Here is a 20,549-nt window from a genome sequence, read left to right on the forward strand (position 1 = left end):
AAATCCCACCCCTCCTCACATAATCCCTTAATCGGGTCAGTTAATGACCTGAACAAGCAAAATAAATACGTTCAAGTGGCATCCCGCTGGCTTTAATTGCCTGTGGGATTCCCACCAGCGGGGGCTGCGTGCACACGCCGGCGCGTCAGTGGGGAACCCGGAAGAGCACGGGTTCGAGGCGGGCTCCGGTCCCGCTCCGGGATTTCCTTCTCCAGAACTGGAACACCCCCCCCCCCCCCCCCAACTCTCTCTTCCTCTGACTTTGGTCTTTTGTACATCACCCCCTTTACTCCACCAATGACATTAACAGCTGTGCTTTCAGCCACCTGAGCTCCACTCTCTGGAATTCCCTTCCCAAATCCTCTTTGCATCTCGACCCCCTTTCCTTCTTTATGACTCTCCTTAAAACCCACCTCTTTGACCGTGCTTTTGGTTACCCTCCTAATCCTTCCTTTGGCATGGTGTCCATTTTTTCATTATACCCCATTATACCCCATGAAGCGCCTTGAGACGTTTTTTGATGAGAAAGGCACTATTTAAACATGTGGTGGTGATTATGCTTGAGCTGAGAAGAGGACTTTGTACAATGTTGCCCAGTGGCCAGTGTGTGAAACTGCAAGTAGACCTAAAACAGTTCTTAAAGTAATCTAGCGTCACAGATTCACCTTGATGAGAAAATGCTATTAAAAACATGACTGGGCAGGTGTCACCGAGTTGGACATTAATAACATGGCAGTGAATGTTGGTGCTGAGGAAGGTAAAATATTCCCTGAATGTTTTACTTACTTACCTGAATGTGGAGCCTATTCCTGGCGCCACAGCACTATTGCGGGCCGTCGTAGGATTACACTCTCATCCCCTCCGTTTACCTCCCCCCAGAACGTACCAACACGTGCCAGTGTCGCAGCTGGCCCAAATTGGTGACCTTTAAACCGGTGAGCTACATTGAGATGCCCGATTGACTCCCGCAGCTCGGCAGTTAAATACAGATGAAGTTCCAGTGCTGAATTTGGCACGGTGTGGACCGGCGCTCAGAGCAATTGCTCTGCGGACTTGACACCTGTTTCTGGCGCAAGTCCAATTTCAAGCCCCTAGTGTCAGTACTGCACCAGGGAACTGGGTTGACGCTGCCCAAACTCAATTTACACAAGACTCTTCGAGACAGCACAGAGAGAACTTTGTTTCATCAGTCTGGGCTGGATTCAAACCCAAGACCTAAAGGTATCACAACACTGTGCTAACTCACTGCTCCACTCAGTCCCCCAAAAATAAATCTTTGGTTTTTTAGTAGGTTCTATTTTAATTTGATTTGATTTTTTAAGTATAATTACATCCTATTTTTAGTGCATGTAGAATTCTAATTATGACTCTGATTTCAATTTTCTCCCTGTACACTTGAGTTGAAATATCTTTGGCAAGTGCAAAACTGGTCATGGAGCAGAATCTGGTCATTGTTTGACTCCCGGTGCTTCCTTTGTTGCTGTTGAAAATTAATTGAAAACCTATATAACTAATACATCATAAGAAAAGTTCCACTGATGTACAGTCAACTCATAATTTGAAATTGTTCATTGCACTAAAAAATGAATTATACAGTGTAGAAAAAAACATCAAAGTGGGAATTTAGTGCTAAAAAAATTGAATTATTGGATAAATTGAATTAAGCGCCTTTGAATTAAATGGAATGAACTATAACGCCGTTCACAACCTCTCGACATCGCAAAGTGCTTCACAGCCACTGAACTACTTTTGAAGTGTAGTCACTGTTGTTATGCAGGAAAACACAGTAGCTAATTTGCACACAGGAAGGTCCCAAAACAGCAATGAGATGAATGACCAGCTAAATCTGTTGGGGTTGTGTTGGTTGAGGGATGAATATTGGCCAAGATGCTGGGAGAACTCTCTGTTCTTCTTTGAAAATGTGCCATGGGATCTTTTACATCCACCTGAACAAGGGTTAGGGCCTCTGTTTAACATCTCCAACAAAAAATGGCATTTTCAACATCATAGCGCTCCCTCAGTATTGCATTGAAACGTCTGTTTAGATTATGCCCTCAAGTCCTGTTGCAGGGCTTGAACCCTCGATCTTGTGATTCATAAAAATGTATGGGAAAAACATTTTTAAAATCTGACTTTTGGTTTATATGTTTTAGAAATGTACAAATACCCTACTCAAAACCAAAACTGGATGGACAGCTAGCTCCTTGAGAACTTTTTAAAATCAAAAGATTTGAGTAGCTATTGCAAATCCTGAACTAAATATTCTGTATATTTCTCTAATTCTACTCACTAAGAAAGCTACAGAAAACCAAATTTGCTATTTAAATGTGAAGTGTGGATTTTGAAAACTGCAGTCTTTTCAGTACTGACGTTATGAACAAATTGTGAACAAATTGGCAGCACAATTAACACTGCTGTTTATTTATTTTAATATAATGTAAATAACTAAAAATAAAGCAGAAGTAAATATTGACCTTTTTATAATCTTTTAAGTACAGAAAAGCAATTGTCAGTATCTACATTTATGAATTTTCTTCCCTCCTCTCCCAAAGGAAAATCCTCGGGGCATCCTATTCAAATTGTCTATGTTCCTTCCCATCTGTACCACATGTTGTTTGAACTTTTTAAGGTAAGGATCAATGACCTGTTGCAGAGAGTGTCAACTGTAATTGTGAAGTGTGTTAGCATGGCAACAGAGTATGTGAGTAAAGCTATTTAGTTTGATGGGTAAACCCAATGAAGTTTAATACGGGGGGTCACAATTGTAATCCACAGATGTGGAGATGCCGGTGATGGACTGGAGTTGACAATTGTAAACAATTTTACAACACCAAGTTGTAGTCCAGCAATTTTATTTGAAATTCACAAGCTTTCGGAGGCTTCCTCATTCCTCAGGTGCGGTGTGGGAATTCGAAAGCTCCCCCTAAAGTCAATTCTGTAATTTGAAATTCACTGTTGCTGTACTTCTGGTAAAGCAGTCAAGTGCATTTCACAGTTAATCATAGAATGGTTACAGCACAGAAGGAGGCCATTCAGCCTGCCGAGTCTGTGCCAGCTCTCTGCAAGAACAATCCAGCTAGCCCTGCAATTATGTGGTTCCCATTAATATTTGGATATTTATTTGTTTTCAGATCAGATTTGTTTTTTTGTTTGGAATTAATTTCACATCAGCTGTGAGAATTGTACTGGATAAAATTATCTTAAAGAATGTTCTCAAATAAAAACATGGCTCCAATATTTGAGGGGGGATGGGAGAGAATCTGGCTAGAGCAGAACTTCGCTGGGTACAGGCTTTGTAGAACTAAGTTTTATAGACGTTTAGATGCTACAGGATATTGCCTTTTTCATCTGAACTGAGACCAAGAGGGTAATGTTTCATTTTCATGCTCCTGAGAGAGTGGGAACCTTGCCCAGCAGTAGCACATGTCAGAAATTACACCTAGTTTTGCGAGGCTCCCCACCAGGAGTGCCAATCAGAAAATTACCCCACAAATATCAGAATGCCTATATAAAGTGTGTCACTGGGTTTCTGTTTTATTTCAGAATGCAATGCGAGCTACAGTGGAGTATAACAAAGCCAGCACCCCTCTTCCTCCTATTAAAGTAATGGTCGCTTTAGGAACTGAAGACCTTACAGTTAAAGTAAGTTTAATGAGTCCATTTTTTTGCCTGAATGACATTGTTATAAATGAGATGAAAGTCCTAGACTGGCTCAAAACAAATAAATCTCCAGGGATAGATGGCATTTATCACAGAGTGCCTGAAAGAGACTATAGAACAGACTTGTGAAGCACTGACAATAATTATGAGGGAGTCATTGAACACAGGAGAGGTAAGAGTAAATTGGAACCAAGCTAATGTGCCCATATTCAAAAAGGGTGATAAAATAGACAAAGGCAACTACAGATTCATTAGTTTTGTATTCCTTTAAAAAAAAACGTACTGATTATTATGTGTTAACTTGAGGATCATCAGTACAACAATAACCTAGTTAACAGCAGTCAGCATGGATTCAGAAGGGGAAGATCCTGCCTGGCCAACCTCCTTGATTTCTTTGCGAAAGTGAGAACTCAAGTGGACTGTGAGAAGCCCTATGATCTGGTTTACCTCAACTTCCAAGAGAGTTTTGATAAAGTTCTAAACTAGCTTGGAAGGGGGATGGGAACCTGAGTGTGGATTCAGATGGGATAAAGTCAGAACTGGAAATGGAAGGCAGAAAATTAGTGAGTGAGTCTGGAAGGCAGAGGGAACGAAGGTTAGAAAATAAACAGAGGAGTTTGGCAGTCTTTAAATGTATTCTCTCAATGCAAGGAGTATAGGAAATAAGGTGGACGAGCTGAGGGCACAGATAGACACGTGGCAGTATGATATCTTAACTATTACAGAAACATGGCTTAAGGAGGGGCAGGACTGGCAGCTCAACGTCCCTGGTTACAGGGTTTTCAGACGCGATAGAGAGGGGGATAAAAAGAGGGAGGGTGGCAATTTTGGTTAAGGAAACAATTACAGTTGTGAAGAGGGATGATATTTTAGAAGGAGCATCAAATGAGGCCTTATAGGTTGAGTTAAAGAACAAAAAAGGGGCTGTCACACTACTGGGAGTGTACTATAGACCCTTAAACAGTCACAGATAGAGGAGCAAATATGTAGGCAAATTTCTGAAGTGCAAAAACAATAGGGCAGTAATAGTAGGGGCTTTCAACTACCCTAATATTAACTGGGATACAAACAGCGTGAATAGTATAGAGGGCGCAGAATTCTTAAATTGCATACAGGAGAATTTTTTTAGCCAGTATATAGCAAGCCCAACGAGAGGGGCGGTAGTTCTGGATTTAGTTCTAGGAAACGAAGAGGGGCAGGTGGAAGAAGTAGTAGTGGGAGAGCATTTTGGTGGTAGTGATCATAATAGTTAGTTTTAGCATTGTTATAGAAAAGGACAAAGACAGAGCAGGAGTTAAAGTTTTCACTTGAGGAAAGGCCAATTTTACTAAACTGAGAAGTGATTTAGCAGAAGTAAACTGGAAACAGCTACTTGAAGGTAAATCAGTGTTAGAGCAGTGGGAGCCATTCAAAGGGGTGATTCAAGGGGTTCAGGGTAAACATGTTCCCACAAAGAAAAAGGAAGGGGCTGCCATATCTAGAGCCCCTTGGATGTCAAGAAGCAGGGTAAGATAAGGCAGAAAAAGACAGCCTATAATAGACACCGGGAACTTAATACTACGGAAAGCTTAGAGGAGTATACAAAATGCAGGGGTGAAGTTAAAAAGGAAATTAGGAAAGCAAAGAGAGGGCATGAAAAAATATTAGCAGGTAGAATCAAAGCAAACCCAAAAGTGTTTTATAAATACATTTAAGAGCAAAAGGATAACTAAGGAAAGAGTAGGGCCTATTAGAGGCCAAAAAGGTAAATGTGTGTGGAGGCGGAAGATGTGAGTTTGGTTCTTAATGAATACTTTGCATCTGTCTTCACAAAGGAGAGGGATGATTCAGGGATTGAAGTTGAGGAGGAGGAGGAGGAGTGTGAAATATTGGATGGGATAAACATAGTGAGAGAGGAAGTATCAAGGGGATTAGCATCTTTGAAAGTGGATAAATCACCAGGGCCGGATGAAATGTATCCCAGGCTGTTGAAAGAAACCAGAGAGGAAATAGCGGAGGCTTTAACAATCATTTTCCAAACGTCACTGGATTCAGGCATAGTGCCGGAGGACTGGTGGACTGCTAACGTTGTACCGTTGTTTAAAAAGGGAGCGAAGGATAGACAAAGTAATTACAGGCCAGTCAGCTTAACCTTGGTGGTGGGCAAATTATTGGAATCAATTCTGAGGGACAGGATAAACTGTCACTTAGAAAGGCACTGACTAATCGAGGACAGTCAGCACGGATTTGTTAAGAGGAGGTCATGTCTGACTCACTTGATTGAATTTTTCGAGGAGGTGACGAGGAAGATCGATGAGGGTAGCGCAATTGATGTAGTCCAAATGGATTTTAGCAAGGCTTTTGACAAGGTCCCACATGGCAGATTGGTCAAAAAAGTAAAGGCCCATGGGATCAAAGGGAATGTGGCAAATTGGATCCAAAATTGGCTCAGTGGCAGGAAGCAAAGGGTAATGGTCGACGAATGTTTTTGTGACTGGAAGGCTGTTTCCAGCGGGATGCCGCAGGGCTCGATACTAGGTCCTTTGCTTTTTGTGGTATACATTAACAATTTGGACATAAATGTAGGGGGTGTGATTAAGAAATTTGCGGATGACGCAAAGATAGGCTGAGTGGTTGATAGTGAGGAGAAAAGCTGTAGACTGCAGGAAGATATTAACGGACTGGTCAGATGGGCAGAAAAGTGGCAAATGGAGTTCAATCCGGAGAAGTGGGAGGTAATGCATTTGGGGAGAGCAAACAAGGCAAGGGAATACACAATAAATGGGAGGATACTGAGAGGTGTAGAGGAAGTGAGGCATCTTGGAGTGCATGACCACAGATCCCTGAAGGTCGCAGGACAAATAGATAAGATGGTTAAGAAGGCATACACAATGCTTTCCTTTATTAGCCGAGGCATAGAATATAAAAGCAGGGATGTTATGCTGGAACTGTATAAAACACTGGTTCGGCCACAGCTTGAGTACTGCGCACAGTTCTGGTCACCACATCACAGAAAGGATGTAATTGCACTAGAGAGGGTGCAGAGGAGATTTACGAGGATGTTGCCAGGACTGGAGAATTTTAGCTATGATGCCAGGTTGGATAGGCTGGGGTTGTTTTCCTTGGAATAGAGGAGGTTGAGGGGTGATTGAGGTGTACAAAATTATGAGGGGCCTAGGTAGAGTGGATAGGAAGGGACCTATTTCCCTTAGCAGAAGGGTCAATAACCAGGGGGCATAGATTTAAAGTGATTGGTTGAAGGATTAAAGTGGAAATGAGGAAAAATGTTTTCTCCCAGAGGGTGATGGGGGTCTGGAACTCACTGCCTGAGAGGGCGGTAGAGGCAGAAATCCTCAACTCATTTTTAAAAAAAACCTTCTTGTGCACCTGAAGAACCATGACCTGCAGGGCTACGGACCAAATGCGGGAAAGTGGGATCAGGCTAGATGGCTCATTTCTCAGCCGGCGCGGACACGATGGGCGGAATGACCTCCTTCTGTGCCGTAAATTTTCTATGATACACAAAAGGCTATTAATTAAACTCAAAGCTGTGGCAATCCAGGGTAAACCCTGGGAAATGATAAGGAACTGGCTGAAGGATAGGAAACAAGTTCTCGTTAGAGGAATTATGTTGGGATAATAGAGGATGTTTCCCCTGGATTGGGGGTCTGGAATGAGGGGTCACAGTCTCAGGATATGGTGTAGGACATTTAGGACTGTGATGAGGAGAAATTTCTTTACTCAGGGTGATGAACCTGTGGAATTCTCTACCACAGAAGGCTGTGGAGGCCAAGTCACTGAATATATTTAAGGAGGAACTAGATAGATTTCTAGACACAAAAGGCATCAAGGGGTATGGGGAAAGAGCGGGAATATGGTATTGAGATAGAGGATCAACCATGATCATATTGAACAGCGGAGCAGGCTCAAAGGGCTGAATGGCCTACTCCTGTTTCTATGGGAAGGGGGAAATACTGTGTGTGATGCCTGAGGACTCAGTGCTGGAACCACTACTGTTTCTAATTTACATTAGCGACCTAGATTCAGAAATTGACCACTTCGCATTAACATTTTGAGTTGATGCCAAACTAGGAGGGGCCGTGCAATTGGAGGAGGCAGCTCAGAAACTACAGAATAAGTTGGACAAGATGTGGGCAGAAAATGGCAGATGAAACATAATGCAGACAAATGTAAAGTGCTACACATGGTGGTGTCTGAGAGGTATTAGAGGTATATAAGATTGTTACAGGTATTAGAAAAAGTTAACCCAGAATATTACTTTAAACTATAGGAGTAGAACTAGCGGAAGCAGGTTTATACTAGAGGAGGATACTTTTAGGACAGGTAGCAGAACTTTTTATTTCACATAGATTGATCAATCAAATACACAGATAGAGTAGTTGAGGCAAAAACCCTGGAATAATTTTAAGTAGTTGGATGTAATGAGGGAGGAGGTGGGGGCGGGGGGGCCTTCGGATCTCTCTGTATGAATGAATCAAATGGGCCGAATGGCCTTCCTCACCCTCATTATTATCTTGTGAATCTATTTGGCAGAATATATGCTTGACTTGTATTCCAATTTGACAAGAATATATTTTGCTAGCTATTTATTTATACTTTCTTTTTTTGATTATATTTACCTATTCTTTTAGATTTCCGACAGAGGTGGTGGCGTTCCTCTCCGTAAAATTGATCGACTGTTCAGTTACATGTATTCTACAGCCCCTAGACCAGTAGTGCAGAATTTCCATACTGCACCTCTGGTAAGGAAGTCTTTGCATATAAGTGTGCATCTCTTTTTCCACCTTCAAATTTATCCCCTCATCTCCTTACAGTGCTGACTTTTGCTGGGGCATGAGTACACAGATGCCAGGAGCCCTCTTGTACCTTGTTCATTCTTTAACCTAGATGTTGTGTGTCAGATTTCAGCTGTGGAGGGCCCAATTTTGTTCTCATCCGATGCTGCACACACATTTTCCAGAAGAATGGTGATCAGCAGCAAGAAGTTCAGCTACTAAATTTTTCCCGTCCTTCGCCCAAGGCCATTGAGTAATCGTATCTGGGATTCTCTGTTCTGTTTGGCATGGTGGAATACCAGGTGATGGCTTTACCCACGAGGCCAGTGGTGTCCAAGCTTTTGTTTTTGTGGGCTGCGTAGGAATGTACCATGGAGTCTTGTGGGTAATATTTAAAATTTAACTCTCTGTTCCCATTAATTTGCATACATCTCAAGTTGCCAATATTAATGGATCAACATGTTCTGACTTGGGATTTATTTACCAGTGGGGCAACAGTGCCAAACACAGTCCTTTCCAAACCCCCAGGCTTATAAAATTCATACGGGACAAACAGCGAATAAGAAATAAGATTGAGTTGAAAGGGCTTCAAGAGTCAGATTGCCAGAACTCAGAGCCGCAAGTTGGACACCCCTGCACAAGGCCCTTCTTGAAGCTAAATGTGCATTTGGTGCAAACCATATAACCTTGGAGTAATGACGGCAAAGCCTGTTTGTTCGACAGTGAAATAATTATTGTGCAGGAGGTACCAGATGTAACTTGAGCAGATCAGGAATGACAAAGCATTATAGGGGTGCTTCTGCAATCCAATGCTCCACTTTCCCACCTGATCCCATATCCCTTAATTCCCTTAGGATCCAAAAATCTATCTCTCTCAGTCTTGAATATACTCGATGACTAAGCATCCACAGCCCTCTGAATGAAGAAATTCCTCCTCATCTCAGTCCTAAATGTCCGACGCCCTTATCCTGAGACTGTCCCCTAGTTCTAGACTCTCCAGCCAGGGGAAACATCCTCTCAGCATCTACCCTGTCAAGCCCTCTTAATATCTTGTATGTTTCAATGAGATCACCTCTTATTCTTCTAAACTCTCGAGAGTATAGGCTCAATCTACTCAATCCTCATAGGACAGCCCTCTCATCCCAGGAATCAATTTATGCATGAATCTAAAAAACTGGATGAAGGCACACTGTGAAGCTATAATTGAATCATTTTATTCGACTTGGCTGTGGTTGTGTTTATTATACCATTGAAGATGGAGAAACAAAAATTAATGTGATTAACTTCATGCACAGGAAACTAGTATAGACACGGGTAATTTCACTTCTAATTAACGAAGAGTATTATTGACAGTCGTATCGTGGAAGACGTTGTGAACTCCCCAGGACACACTTTATTTATGAGTCAGTTTAAAAATCTAATTGTATTCGGAAGATTTGAGATGTGCTGCTCAGTCCAGAAAATGCAGTTTTAAGGGCTGGGCAGTAAATGTGTGCTCTCACAGCAGAAAACTGTCTGAAATGCCTTTGCACACTAGACAGTCACAATATCAACCTCCAAGGGTGTTGGAATTCAGTAATAAATTATAAAACTTTTTTTATTGCTTCAAAAGTTTATACTAAGCAGTTTCTTTGTGTATTATAACTACTTTGCTGAAAGATACAGTACTTTAAGTCTTGTTATTGGATGCCGGAAAGATTAATGGTTTTACTCCTTTTACAGGCTGGCTTTGGCTATGGTCTCCCTATTTCTCGCCTCTATGCTATGTATTTTCAAGGAGATCTTAACCTGTTTTCAATGGAAGGATATGGTACAGATGCTGTTATTTATTTAAAGGTATTGTAAAATATCGATTTTATATAAAGATGTGCAGATATAGAAGATTTACCATTCCTTTTAATTTTCTTTAAAGAATTTACAAACACAGAAAATGTTGCCTTTAGCTGAGGGTGTAGTTAACTAAAGAAGTAGAAGATGCTGTATATGAAGCTGGTCAATACAGTATTCCACAAATGAACTTTATATATAGTTCTTCGATGAGTGCAATAAATGTCATATTGACAACTTTAAATCATACATATGTTGAATTTTGTTTAAAAATTTGATCTAAACTTATCTAGTGGATTTAGGTCAGATACAATGAGTTTTTGTTTCTTGCATCAAGTGGAGTAATCTGATGTAGCTCTTCAATGGCTGCGATTATTATACTGTGCATAATGTCGTTAGTTAGCAACTTGTCACTGAAAAGCGAAGTCACGTGTTTCTACTGTTAGGAGAGCATTATAAACAGTTTGCTTCAAAAGGACATGAGAAAGTAAAGACTGGAAAAGATTCTGTTGTCCTTTTGGCCAATCCAAAAAACAAATGCCGCTCAATCGTTCACTCCTTCAAATATCAGTTCAATTCTCCCTTCAAAATTTTCCACACTACTTACTGCCCTGGGCACTCCATTCCATACATGCACCATCCTCTGCGTAAGGTAATATAAACTGTGTGCAATTTCCCACTTCTAAGTTTGAGCCTGTGACCCTGATTTTAGAGTTTGATGCAATCTCCAACATACCATGATTTAATTAAGAACTTTAAATACCTGGATAATATCTCCCCTGAGTCTTCTCTTCATGATCTTCCAAAGCTCTCTTGACTCAGGAATTGTCCCTTGGATTGGAAAATTGCCAATGTCACCCCACTATTTAAGAAGGGTAAGATAGATAAACTAGAAAATTATAGGCCTATTAGTCTAATGTCATTTGTGGGGAAGTTATTAGAATCTATTATTCTGGAAAGAGTGACTGAGCATTTGGACAAATGAGCTGATCAGAGAGAGCCAGCATAGATTTGTAAAGGGTAAGTCATGTCTAATGAACCTAGTTGAATTTTTTGAGGCGGTAACTAACATAGTAAATAAGGGAGTGTCTATGATATTTTTATGGGCTTCCAGAAGGCATTCGATAAGGTTCCACATAAGAGACTGTTAACAAAAATGAGAGCGCATGGAAATGGAGGCAACCTATTGGTTTGGATAGGGACTTGATTAGGTTGTAGGAGACTGAGAGTAGGGATAAATGGTAATCAAATTGGCAGAATGTGACTGGTGGTGTCCCCCAGGGATCTGTACCAGGGCCACAGCTTTTCACTATTTATAAATGACTTGGATGAAGGAATAGAGAACCATATATCTAAGTTTGCTGATGACACTAAGTTAGGGGAAGAGTAAATAGTGTAGATGGGAGCAGAAAGTTACAAAGGGACATTGATAGATTAAGTGAATGGGCAAAACTGTGGTAGATGGAATTCAATGTGGGAAAGTGTGAGTTCATCCACTTTGGACCTAAGAAAGATAGATCAGAGTATTTTCTAAATGTTGAGAAGCTAGGAACTGTGGATGAGCAGAGATTTAGGGGTCCGAGGACAAAGATCACTAAAAGCTAGTGGACATGTACAAAAAATAATTAAAAAGGCTAATGGAATGTTGGTCTTTATCTCAAGAGGGCTGGAATGCAAAGGGGTGGAAGTTATGTTACAGCTGTACAGATCTCTGGTTAGACCCCATCTGGAGAACTGCATTCAGTTCTGGGCACCGTACCTCAGGAAGGATATATTGGCCTTGGGGGTGGGAGGGCAGGAGTGCAGCCCAGATGTACCAGAATTGATACAGGGGCTAAAAGGGTTAAATTATGAGGCAGGTTGCATAGACTAAGCTTGTATTCCCTTGAATATAGAAAATTAAGGGGTGATCTAATTGAGGTATTTAAGATGATTAAATGATTCCTTTGGTGGGAGAGTCCAGAACAAGGGGGCATTTAAAGTTAGAGCTTGGCCGTTCAGGGACGATGTCAGAAAGCACTTCTTCACACAAAGGGTAATGGAAATCTGAAAATTTCAAAACTGAGATTGATAGATTTTGTTAGGCAAGGATATTAAGGGTTACGGAACCAAGGCAGATAGATGGAGATCAGCCATGATCTAACTGAATGGCGAAACGGGCTCGAGGGACTGAATGGCCTACTCCTATGTTCATTGTAAACAATCCCAGGTTTTTTAATCTCTTGCAGCTCAGATGCCTTAAGCTAGCTATCAGTTGCCTTTTCTGCACAGCCTCCAATGCCTGAATAACCTTGCTGTTGGACAAAGAACTTTACCAGAACTTTCAACTTCCACAGATGGCGCAAAACGGGTGATATCGGAGCGTCCGCCTGTTGTGCACTTTGCCTGATTTTCCTTTCCATTGAAGTCTGTCTGATCTAATATCGCCTTTTATACACCCCCTCTGAAGTTGAAAGTTCCACCCCATGATTGTACACAGTACTCCAGGTGTACAGACTCATTATCACCTCCCAAGATTTGCATCGTATCCCTTGGGCATACATTCCAAGATCCAGTTAGTTTTTTTTTATTGCTGCTGCACAGTACGATATTGGTTTCAGTAAGCTATCCACCAATATCCCCAGATCCCTTCCCATTCTTGTGTCCTGTAGCCTAGAGCCATTTAGTTTATATTTGTGCAGTTTATTTCCCTTCCCTAGACTTACTACCTTAATTTTTCCACATTAAATGTCACTTTGTGTTTGGTTTGCTGTTTGCTATTGTTCAAACCCCTCTCAACTTAGTATTATCTGCAAATTTAGACAGCTGTATCTGTCCCCGGCTTCAAATCACTTAAATACACTGTAAACAATAATGTACCCTGCACTGATCCCTGCTAGTGACACCTTATGTTGTTGTTTTCGTATCTTCACGCTCTCTTTGGAGGATGGTGTGAAGTAGTGAAAGGATTCACAGGCTGATTAACAGTCTGACAGGCCGCAATGTGAACACTCCTCTGGTCATAACCATCTTAAACCAGCCGATTTAGAATGACGTAGACGTAGAATTTACAGCACAGAAACAGACCATTCGGCCCAACAGATCTATGTCGGTTTTTCTGCTCCATACGAGCCTCCTCCCTCCCTACATCATCTAACCCTATCTGCATATCCTTCTATTCCTTTCTCCCTCATGTGTTTATCTAGTTTCCCCTTAAATGCATCTCTGCTACTCAACTACTCCTTGTGGTAATGAGTTCCACATTCTAACCATTCTCTGGATAAAGAAGTTTCTCCAAATTTCCTATTGGATTTATTAGTGACTATCTTTTATTTATGGCCCCTAGTTCTGGTATCCCCCACAAGTGGAAACATCTTCTCTACGTCTGTCTATCAAACCCTTTCATAATCTTAAAGACCTCTATCAGGTCATCCCTCTGTCTTTTTCTTTTCTAGAGAAAAGAGCCCCAGCCTGCTCAATCTTTCCTGACAGGTGTAACCTCTCAGTTCTGGTATCTTCCCAGTAAATCTTTTTTGCACCTTCTCCAGTGCCTCTATGTCCTTGAACTGTTCACAGTACTCCAAGTGTGGTCTAACCAAGGTTCTGTACAAGTTTAACATAACTTCTCTGCTTTTCAATTCTATCCCTCTAGAAATGAACCTCAGTTCTTGGTTTGCATTTTTCATGGCCTTATTAACCTGCGTCGCTACTTTGTGATTTGTGTATCTGTACTCCCAGATCCCTCCGCTCCTCTACCCCATTCAGACTTATTATCCAGGCAGTATGCAGCCCCTTATTCTTCCTACCAAAATGTAATACCTCACACTTATTTATATTGAAATTCATTTGCCAATTACATGCCCATTCTGCAAGTTTATTAATGTCTTCCTGTATTTTGTGGCAGTTCTCCTCTGTATTAATCATAACCCCCAATTTGATGTCCACAAATTTTGAAATTGTATTTCCGATCTGAGTCCAAATTGTTGAAGTAAATGGTGAACAGTGGTCCCAGCATCAATCCTTGTTGAACACCACTTCTCACCTTTTGCCAGTCTGAGTAACTACCTTTATCGCCTACTCTCCATTTTCTGTTTTGTAGCCAGCTTGTTATCCATTCTGCTACTTGTCCATTGAATCCACATGCTCTGACCTTAGCCATGAGTCTACAATGCGATACCTTATCAAAGGCCTTTTGAAAACCCAAATATATTACATCTACTGTATTACCCTTGTCTACCCTTTCTGTTACTTAAAGAATTCAGTAAGGTTGGTCAAGCATGACCGTCCCTTTTTGAAATCCGTGCTGACTATTCTTTTCGGTTTCCAGATGTTTTCCATCATGTCTTTGAGTAAAGATTCCATTCTCTTTTCTACCACCAACGTTAAGCTAACTGGTCTATAGTTCCCTGGACTGGTTCTATCTCCCTTTTTTAAATATAGGAATCACATTAGCTGTCTGCCAGTCCACTGGCACTATTCTCTTTTCTAATCAATTTTTATGTATATGTAATAGTGCCTCTGCTATCTCTTCCCTAACTTCTTTTAATATGCGTGGATGCAATCCATCCCGACCAGGAGTTTTATCCTCTTTAAGTTTGATAATTGATAAACTAATCTCCCCCCTTTCTATCTTAAGTGTCTTTATATCTTTTTTGATTTCTTCTAATGTTATGCCCACCATATTAGTCTCCATAATAAATACTGAGGCAAAGTAATTATTTAATATTTCTGCCATTTCGCTGTCATTACCTGTGAGTTTGTTATTTGTGTCTGTAGAATACTTTATTTTTTTATATTCCTTTTATAATTTAATTTCATAGTTTCTCTTTGCCTTCCTAATGTTTTTTTTAAACTTCTTTCCTAACCTTTCGTAATCCCTTTTGTCATCCTCTCCTTTGTTGTGTATGTACTTAGTGTATGCATTTTTCTTTAGTTTCAATTCTGCCCTTATTTCTTTATTCATCCATGGTGTATCATTACTGGCTAGTTTGTTCTTGCTTTTTAGTGGGATATATTCCTTCGGGACTCTCATAAGAACATAAGAAATAGGAGCAGGAGTAGGCCAATCGGCCCCTCGAGCCTGCTCCGCCATTCAATAAGATCATGGCTGATCTGATCCTAACCTCAAATCTAAATTCATGTCCAATTTCCTGCCCGCTCCCCGTAACCCCTAATTCCCTTTACTTCTAGGAAACTGTCTATTTCTGTTTTAAATGTATTTAATGATGTAGCTTCCACAGCTTCCTGGGGCAGCAAATTCCACAGACCTACTACCCTCTGAGTGAAGAAGTTTCTCCTCATCTCAGTTTTGAAAGAGCAGCCCCTTATTCTAAGATTATGCCCCCTAGTTCTAGTTTCACCCATCCTTGGGAACATCCTTACCGCATCCACCCGATCAAGCCCCTTCACAATCGTATATGTTTCAATAAGATCGCCTCTCATTCTTCTGAACTCCAATGAGTAGAGTCCCAATCTACTCAACCTTTCCTCATATGTCCGCCCCCTCATCCCCGGGATTAACCGAGCTGAACCTTCTTTGTACTGCCTCGAGAGCAAGTATGTCTTTTCTTAAGTATGGAGACCAAAACTGTATGCAGTATTCCAGGTGCGGTCTCACCAATACCTTATATAACTGCAGCAATACCTCCCTGTTTTTATATTCTATCCCCCTAGCAATAAAAGCCAACATTCCGTTGGCCTTCTTGATCACCTGCTGCACCTGCAAACTAACTTTTTGATTTTCTTGCACCAGAACCCCCAGATCCCTTTGTACTGCAGTACTTTCCAGTTTCTCGCCATTAAGATAATAACTTGCTCTCTGATTTTTCCTGCCAAAGTGCATAACCTCACATTTTCCAATATTGTATTGCATCTGCCAAATCTCCGCCCACTCACCCAGCCTGTCTATATGCCCTTGTAGGTTTTTTATGTCCTCCTCACTCTCTACTTTCCCTCCCATCTTTGTATCATCTGCAGACTTTGATATGTTACACTCGGTCCCCTCCTCCAAATCGTTAATATAGATCGTAAAGAGTTGGGGACCCAGCACCGACCCCTGCGGAACACCACTGGCTACAGGTTGCCAGTCCGAGAATGTACCATTTATCCCTACTCTCTGCTTCCTGTTAGATAACCAATCCTCCACCCATGCCAGAATATTACCCCCAATCCAGTGATTCTTTATCTTGAGCAATAATCTTTTATGTGGCACCTTGTCGAATGCCTTCTGGAAGTCCAAATACACTACGTCCACTGGTTCCCCTTTATCCACCCTGTACGTTATGTCCTCAAAGAACTCAAGCAAATTTGTCAGACATGACTTCCCCCTTCGTAAAGCCATGCTGACTTTGTCCTATTAAATTATGTTTATCCAAATGTTCCGCTACTGTTTCCTTAATAATAGACTCCAAAATTTTACCCACCACAGATGTTAGGCTAACTGGTCTATAATTTCCAGCCTTCTGCCTACTACCCTTTTTAAATAAGGGTGTTACGTTAGCAGTTTTCCAATCTGCCAGGACCTTTGCCGAGTCCAGAGAATTTTGGAAAATTATTACCAAAGCATCCACAATCCCCACTGCCACTTCCCTCAAGACCCTCGGATGTAAGCCATCAGGTCCAGGGGATTTATCCGCCTTGAGTCCCATTAATTTACTGAGTACCAATTCCTTAGTGATTTTAATCGTATTTAGCTCCTCCCCCCCCCCCCCCCCCCCCCCCCCTTGAGCCCCCTGTTTGTCCAGTGTTGGGATATTCTTAGTGTCCTCTACCGTAAAGACTGAAACAAAATATTTGTTCAGCATTTTTGCCATCTCCATGTTTCCCACCATTAATATCCCGGTCTCATCCTCTAAAGGACCTATGTTTGCCTTAGCCACCCTTTTTCTTTTTATATAACTGTAGAAACTCTTGCTATCTGTTTTTATATTTTTTGCTAATTTATTTTCATAATCTATCTTCCCTTTCTTAATCAATCCTTTCGTTACTTTTTGCTGTCTTTTGAAGACTTCCCAATCTTCTATCCTCCCACTAAGTTTGGCTACCTTATATGTCCTTGTTTTTAGTCGGATACTATCCTTAATTTCTTTACTTAGCCACAGATGGCTGTCATTTCTTTTACACCCTTTTTTCCTCAGTGGAATATATATTTTTTGAAAGTTGTAAAATAACTCCTTAAATGAACACCACTGTTCATGTACCATCTTACCCTTTAAACTATTTTCCCAGTCCACTTTAATCAATTCCGCTCTCATACCATCATAGTCTCCTTTATCCAAGCTCAGTACACTTGTTTGAGAACCAACCTTCTCACCCTCTAATTGGATATGGAATGTAACCATGTTATGGTCACTCATTCCAAGGGGATCCTTAACTAGGACATTATTAATTAACCCTGGCTCATTACACAGGACCAGGTCCAAGGTTGCTTGCCCCCTTGTAGGATCAGTTACATACTGCTCAAGAAATCCATCCCTAATACACTCAATAAACTCTTCCTCAAGGCTGCCCTGCCCAATTTGATTTGTCCAGTTAATATGATAGTTAAAATCCCCCATAATTATAGCCGTTCCCTTATTACATGCCCCGACTATTTCCTGATTAATACTTCTTCCAGCAGAGTTGCAACTATTAGGAGGCCTATATACTACGCCCACGAGTGTTTTTTTCCCCTTATTATTCCTTATCTCTACCCAAACTGTTTCATTATCCTGATCCTTTGTCCCAATATCTTTTCTCTGTATTACAGTGATTCCTTCCCTTATTAACATAGCCACCCCACCTCCCCTTCCTTCCTGCCTGTCCTTCCTGATTGTTAAATACCCTGGCATATTTAATTCCCAGTCGTTGTCACCCTGCAGCCATGTTTCTGTAATGGCCACAAGATCATACCCATACGTCGTTATTTGTGTCGTTAACTCGTCCATTTTGTTACGAATGCTACGTGCATTCAGATAAAGGTCCTGCTCGGGTGTAATCACCATTTAAAATGTTTCCCGCAGATTTTCTATTTCTTTGTTTATTAGTAAATTTTTCCAATTTATTTTCCCTAGTTCCATTCATATCCCCTGAAAATCAGATAGGGTGGTTAGTCCTATGTGTTGGGAGGGTTTTATGAGCTCCCACCAATGCGGGTATCCTGCAGGATGTCAACCCAGAATTCAGAGCCAGAGCTCCGGTCTCCGCTGGAAGCCTGCACCTTCTGACTCAGAGGCAGGGATGTCAGCACTAAGTCAAAGGCTCACTCTACTTTTTATGTTGATGCGGCTCCATTCACAACCACCCTTTGTTTTCTCTGGTTTAGCCAATTTTTAGTACACCTCAGAATCTTGCCTCCTGTTCCATGACATCTTGTGGACTAATTAGTTGCGGTACGGTTTTTAAAAATTCGTTCATGGGATGTGGGCGTCGCTGGCGAGGCCGGCATTTATTGCCCATCCCTAATTGCCCTTGAGAAGGTGGTGGTGAGCTGCCTTCTTGAACCGCTGCAGTCCGTGTGGTGACGGTTCTCCCACAGTGCTGTTAGGAAGGGAGTTCCAGGATTTTGACCCAGCGATGAAGGAACGGCGATATATTTCCAAGTCGGGATGGTGTGTGACTTGGAGGGGAACATGCAAGTGGTGGTGTTCCCATTTGCCTGCTGCTCTTGTCCTTCTAGGTGGTAGAGGTCGCGGGTTTGGGAGGTGCTGTCGAAGAAGCCTTGGCGAGTTGCTGCGGTGCATCCTGTGGATGGTACACACTGCAGCCACAGTGCGCCGGTGGTGAAGGGAGTGAATGTTTAGGGTGGTGGATGGGGTGCCAATCAAGCGGGCTGCTTTATCTTGGATGGTGTCGAGCTTCTTAAATGTTGTTGGAGCTGCACGGTATCAAAAGCCTTGCTGAAATCTAAATATATATCCATAGAACTTCCATTGTCACCCATTATTTCTTCAAAGACTTCCAATAAATTTGTTAGGCAAGACCTCTTTACCATAAATCCATGCAAATCCCATCTTACCATAATCATATCTATCTAGATGATTCAGCATGATATTACCTTTTTCAGAATAACTTCTAATAATTTACCTACAATAGGTGTTAAGCTTACTAGCCTGTAGTTTCCTGGGTTGTCCCTGTGCCACTTTTTAAAGATTGGTGTTCTGTTAGATAATTTCCAAATCTCAGGGTCCACTTCTCTGTTTCTGAAGATTCCCTGAATATATTGGCAAGGATGTGGCCAAATTCACTCGCCCCTTCTATTGCCTTTATTTTGTTAGTTTTAGAATTTCACTACGATAAGTAACCCATAGCTTTTTCACATTTTATTGCTTCTTATTAAGTTGGATTTTTTGTGTGTGCTGTATGACCTAAGCCAATTTAATAGTATTGATATAACAGAAAGCTCAGTTGCAGTGAGGCAAGCCTTCCTCTTGTATCTTTTGAATGAGTGCACTGCTGTATAGAGTTTCCAAACTGCTAGTGGTCTGTGGGAAAGTAACTCCATTCTGTTTAAGTATGTGGGTTAAATTCTGTATTTTCTTTTTCATGATGTAACCTTTTATCAGGTTGTGTTAACTGCAACATTGTATAATTTTTTTATTAAAGATCCCAAAGTTAGGTTCCTATTAAAAACTGAAAAATGGGGAACTGCGTTGGGTAATGGGTTAGATAGTGGTCTTTCACCTCTGGGACCGAGGTACAAATCCAGCGCAGACTGATGGAGAGAAAGTCTCCTCTGTTTCTCCGTCTGTTGGCTGTAAGGGTCCTTTTGTGAAATAAATTTCAGCAATCTCAATCCAGTTTCTAGGGGGCCTGCAGGACAAAACTGCTTTAATTTGACATTTATTGGCAATCTTGCCAATCTTAAACAAGTCCAAGGAGAGTAGTGGGAAATGGAGAAAGTGCCTTGGGCATGCAGTAGGCAGTGCTGTTTTAGGGTTGGAGCAGAGTCTAGAGAGTTTTATTTACTCCACAGCTGGGAATGCTTGATGCTGCCACTGAATGCTGAAATGTAACATGTTCCATTCAAGCACAAAAATTGATTCCAAGCTTTTAATAAGAAAAATATCACTGAAAAAATATAGACTCGATTAGGGTATGGAAGTGTTGGAAATGTATCCTATACTCAGGTTTCCCTTGTCCCATGAATGATGTGATTTGATTATGTGCCTGACATCAGTTAATTGGAGAAAAGTGCTAAAATATATTTTCTTTTTTGAAACTCTGAGAACTGTGTTACTATATTACTTTCCACTCTAATTTGGCCACAATTTCCTAGTGTTTATCTACAGTGTTAACTATTCTGTGCACAACCCAAATGACATCTTAATT

The 20,549-nt window shown here is 41.2% G+C and overlaps 1 protein-coding gene across 4 annotated transcripts in view; it reads left to right on the forward strand.

Annotated features, from left to right (window-relative positions):
• pdk4 (pyruvate dehydrogenase kinase, isozyme 4) overlaps positions 1-20,549 on the forward strand; it is an 85,197-nt gene that overhangs the window by 35,970 nt on the left and 28,678 nt on the right. For all 4 annotated transcript variants that reach the window (XR_010966987.1, XR_010966985.1, XR_010966986.1 and 1 more), the window contains exons 7-10: positions 2,553-2,629; positions 3,544-3,642; positions 8,292-8,402; positions 10,158-10,271. Coding sequence is in view for 1 of the 4 variants with exons in the window: in XM_068004265.1 (XP_067860366.1) it covers positions 2,553-2,629; positions 3,544-3,642; positions 8,292-8,402; positions 10,158-10,271 (401 nt within the window). In the remaining 3 variants the exon portion in view is untranslated. The remainder of the gene's footprint in view (positions 1-2,552; positions 2,630-3,543; positions 3,643-8,291; positions 8,403-10,157; positions 10,272-20,549) is intronic.

This window comes from Heptranchias perlo, chromosome 2 (assembly GCF_035084215.1).
Source record: "Heptranchias perlo isolate sHepPer1 chromosome 2, sHepPer1.hap1, whole genome shotgun sequence".
NCBI lineage: Eukaryota > Metazoa > Chordata > Chondrichthyes > Hexanchiformes > Hexanchidae > Heptranchias > Heptranchias perlo.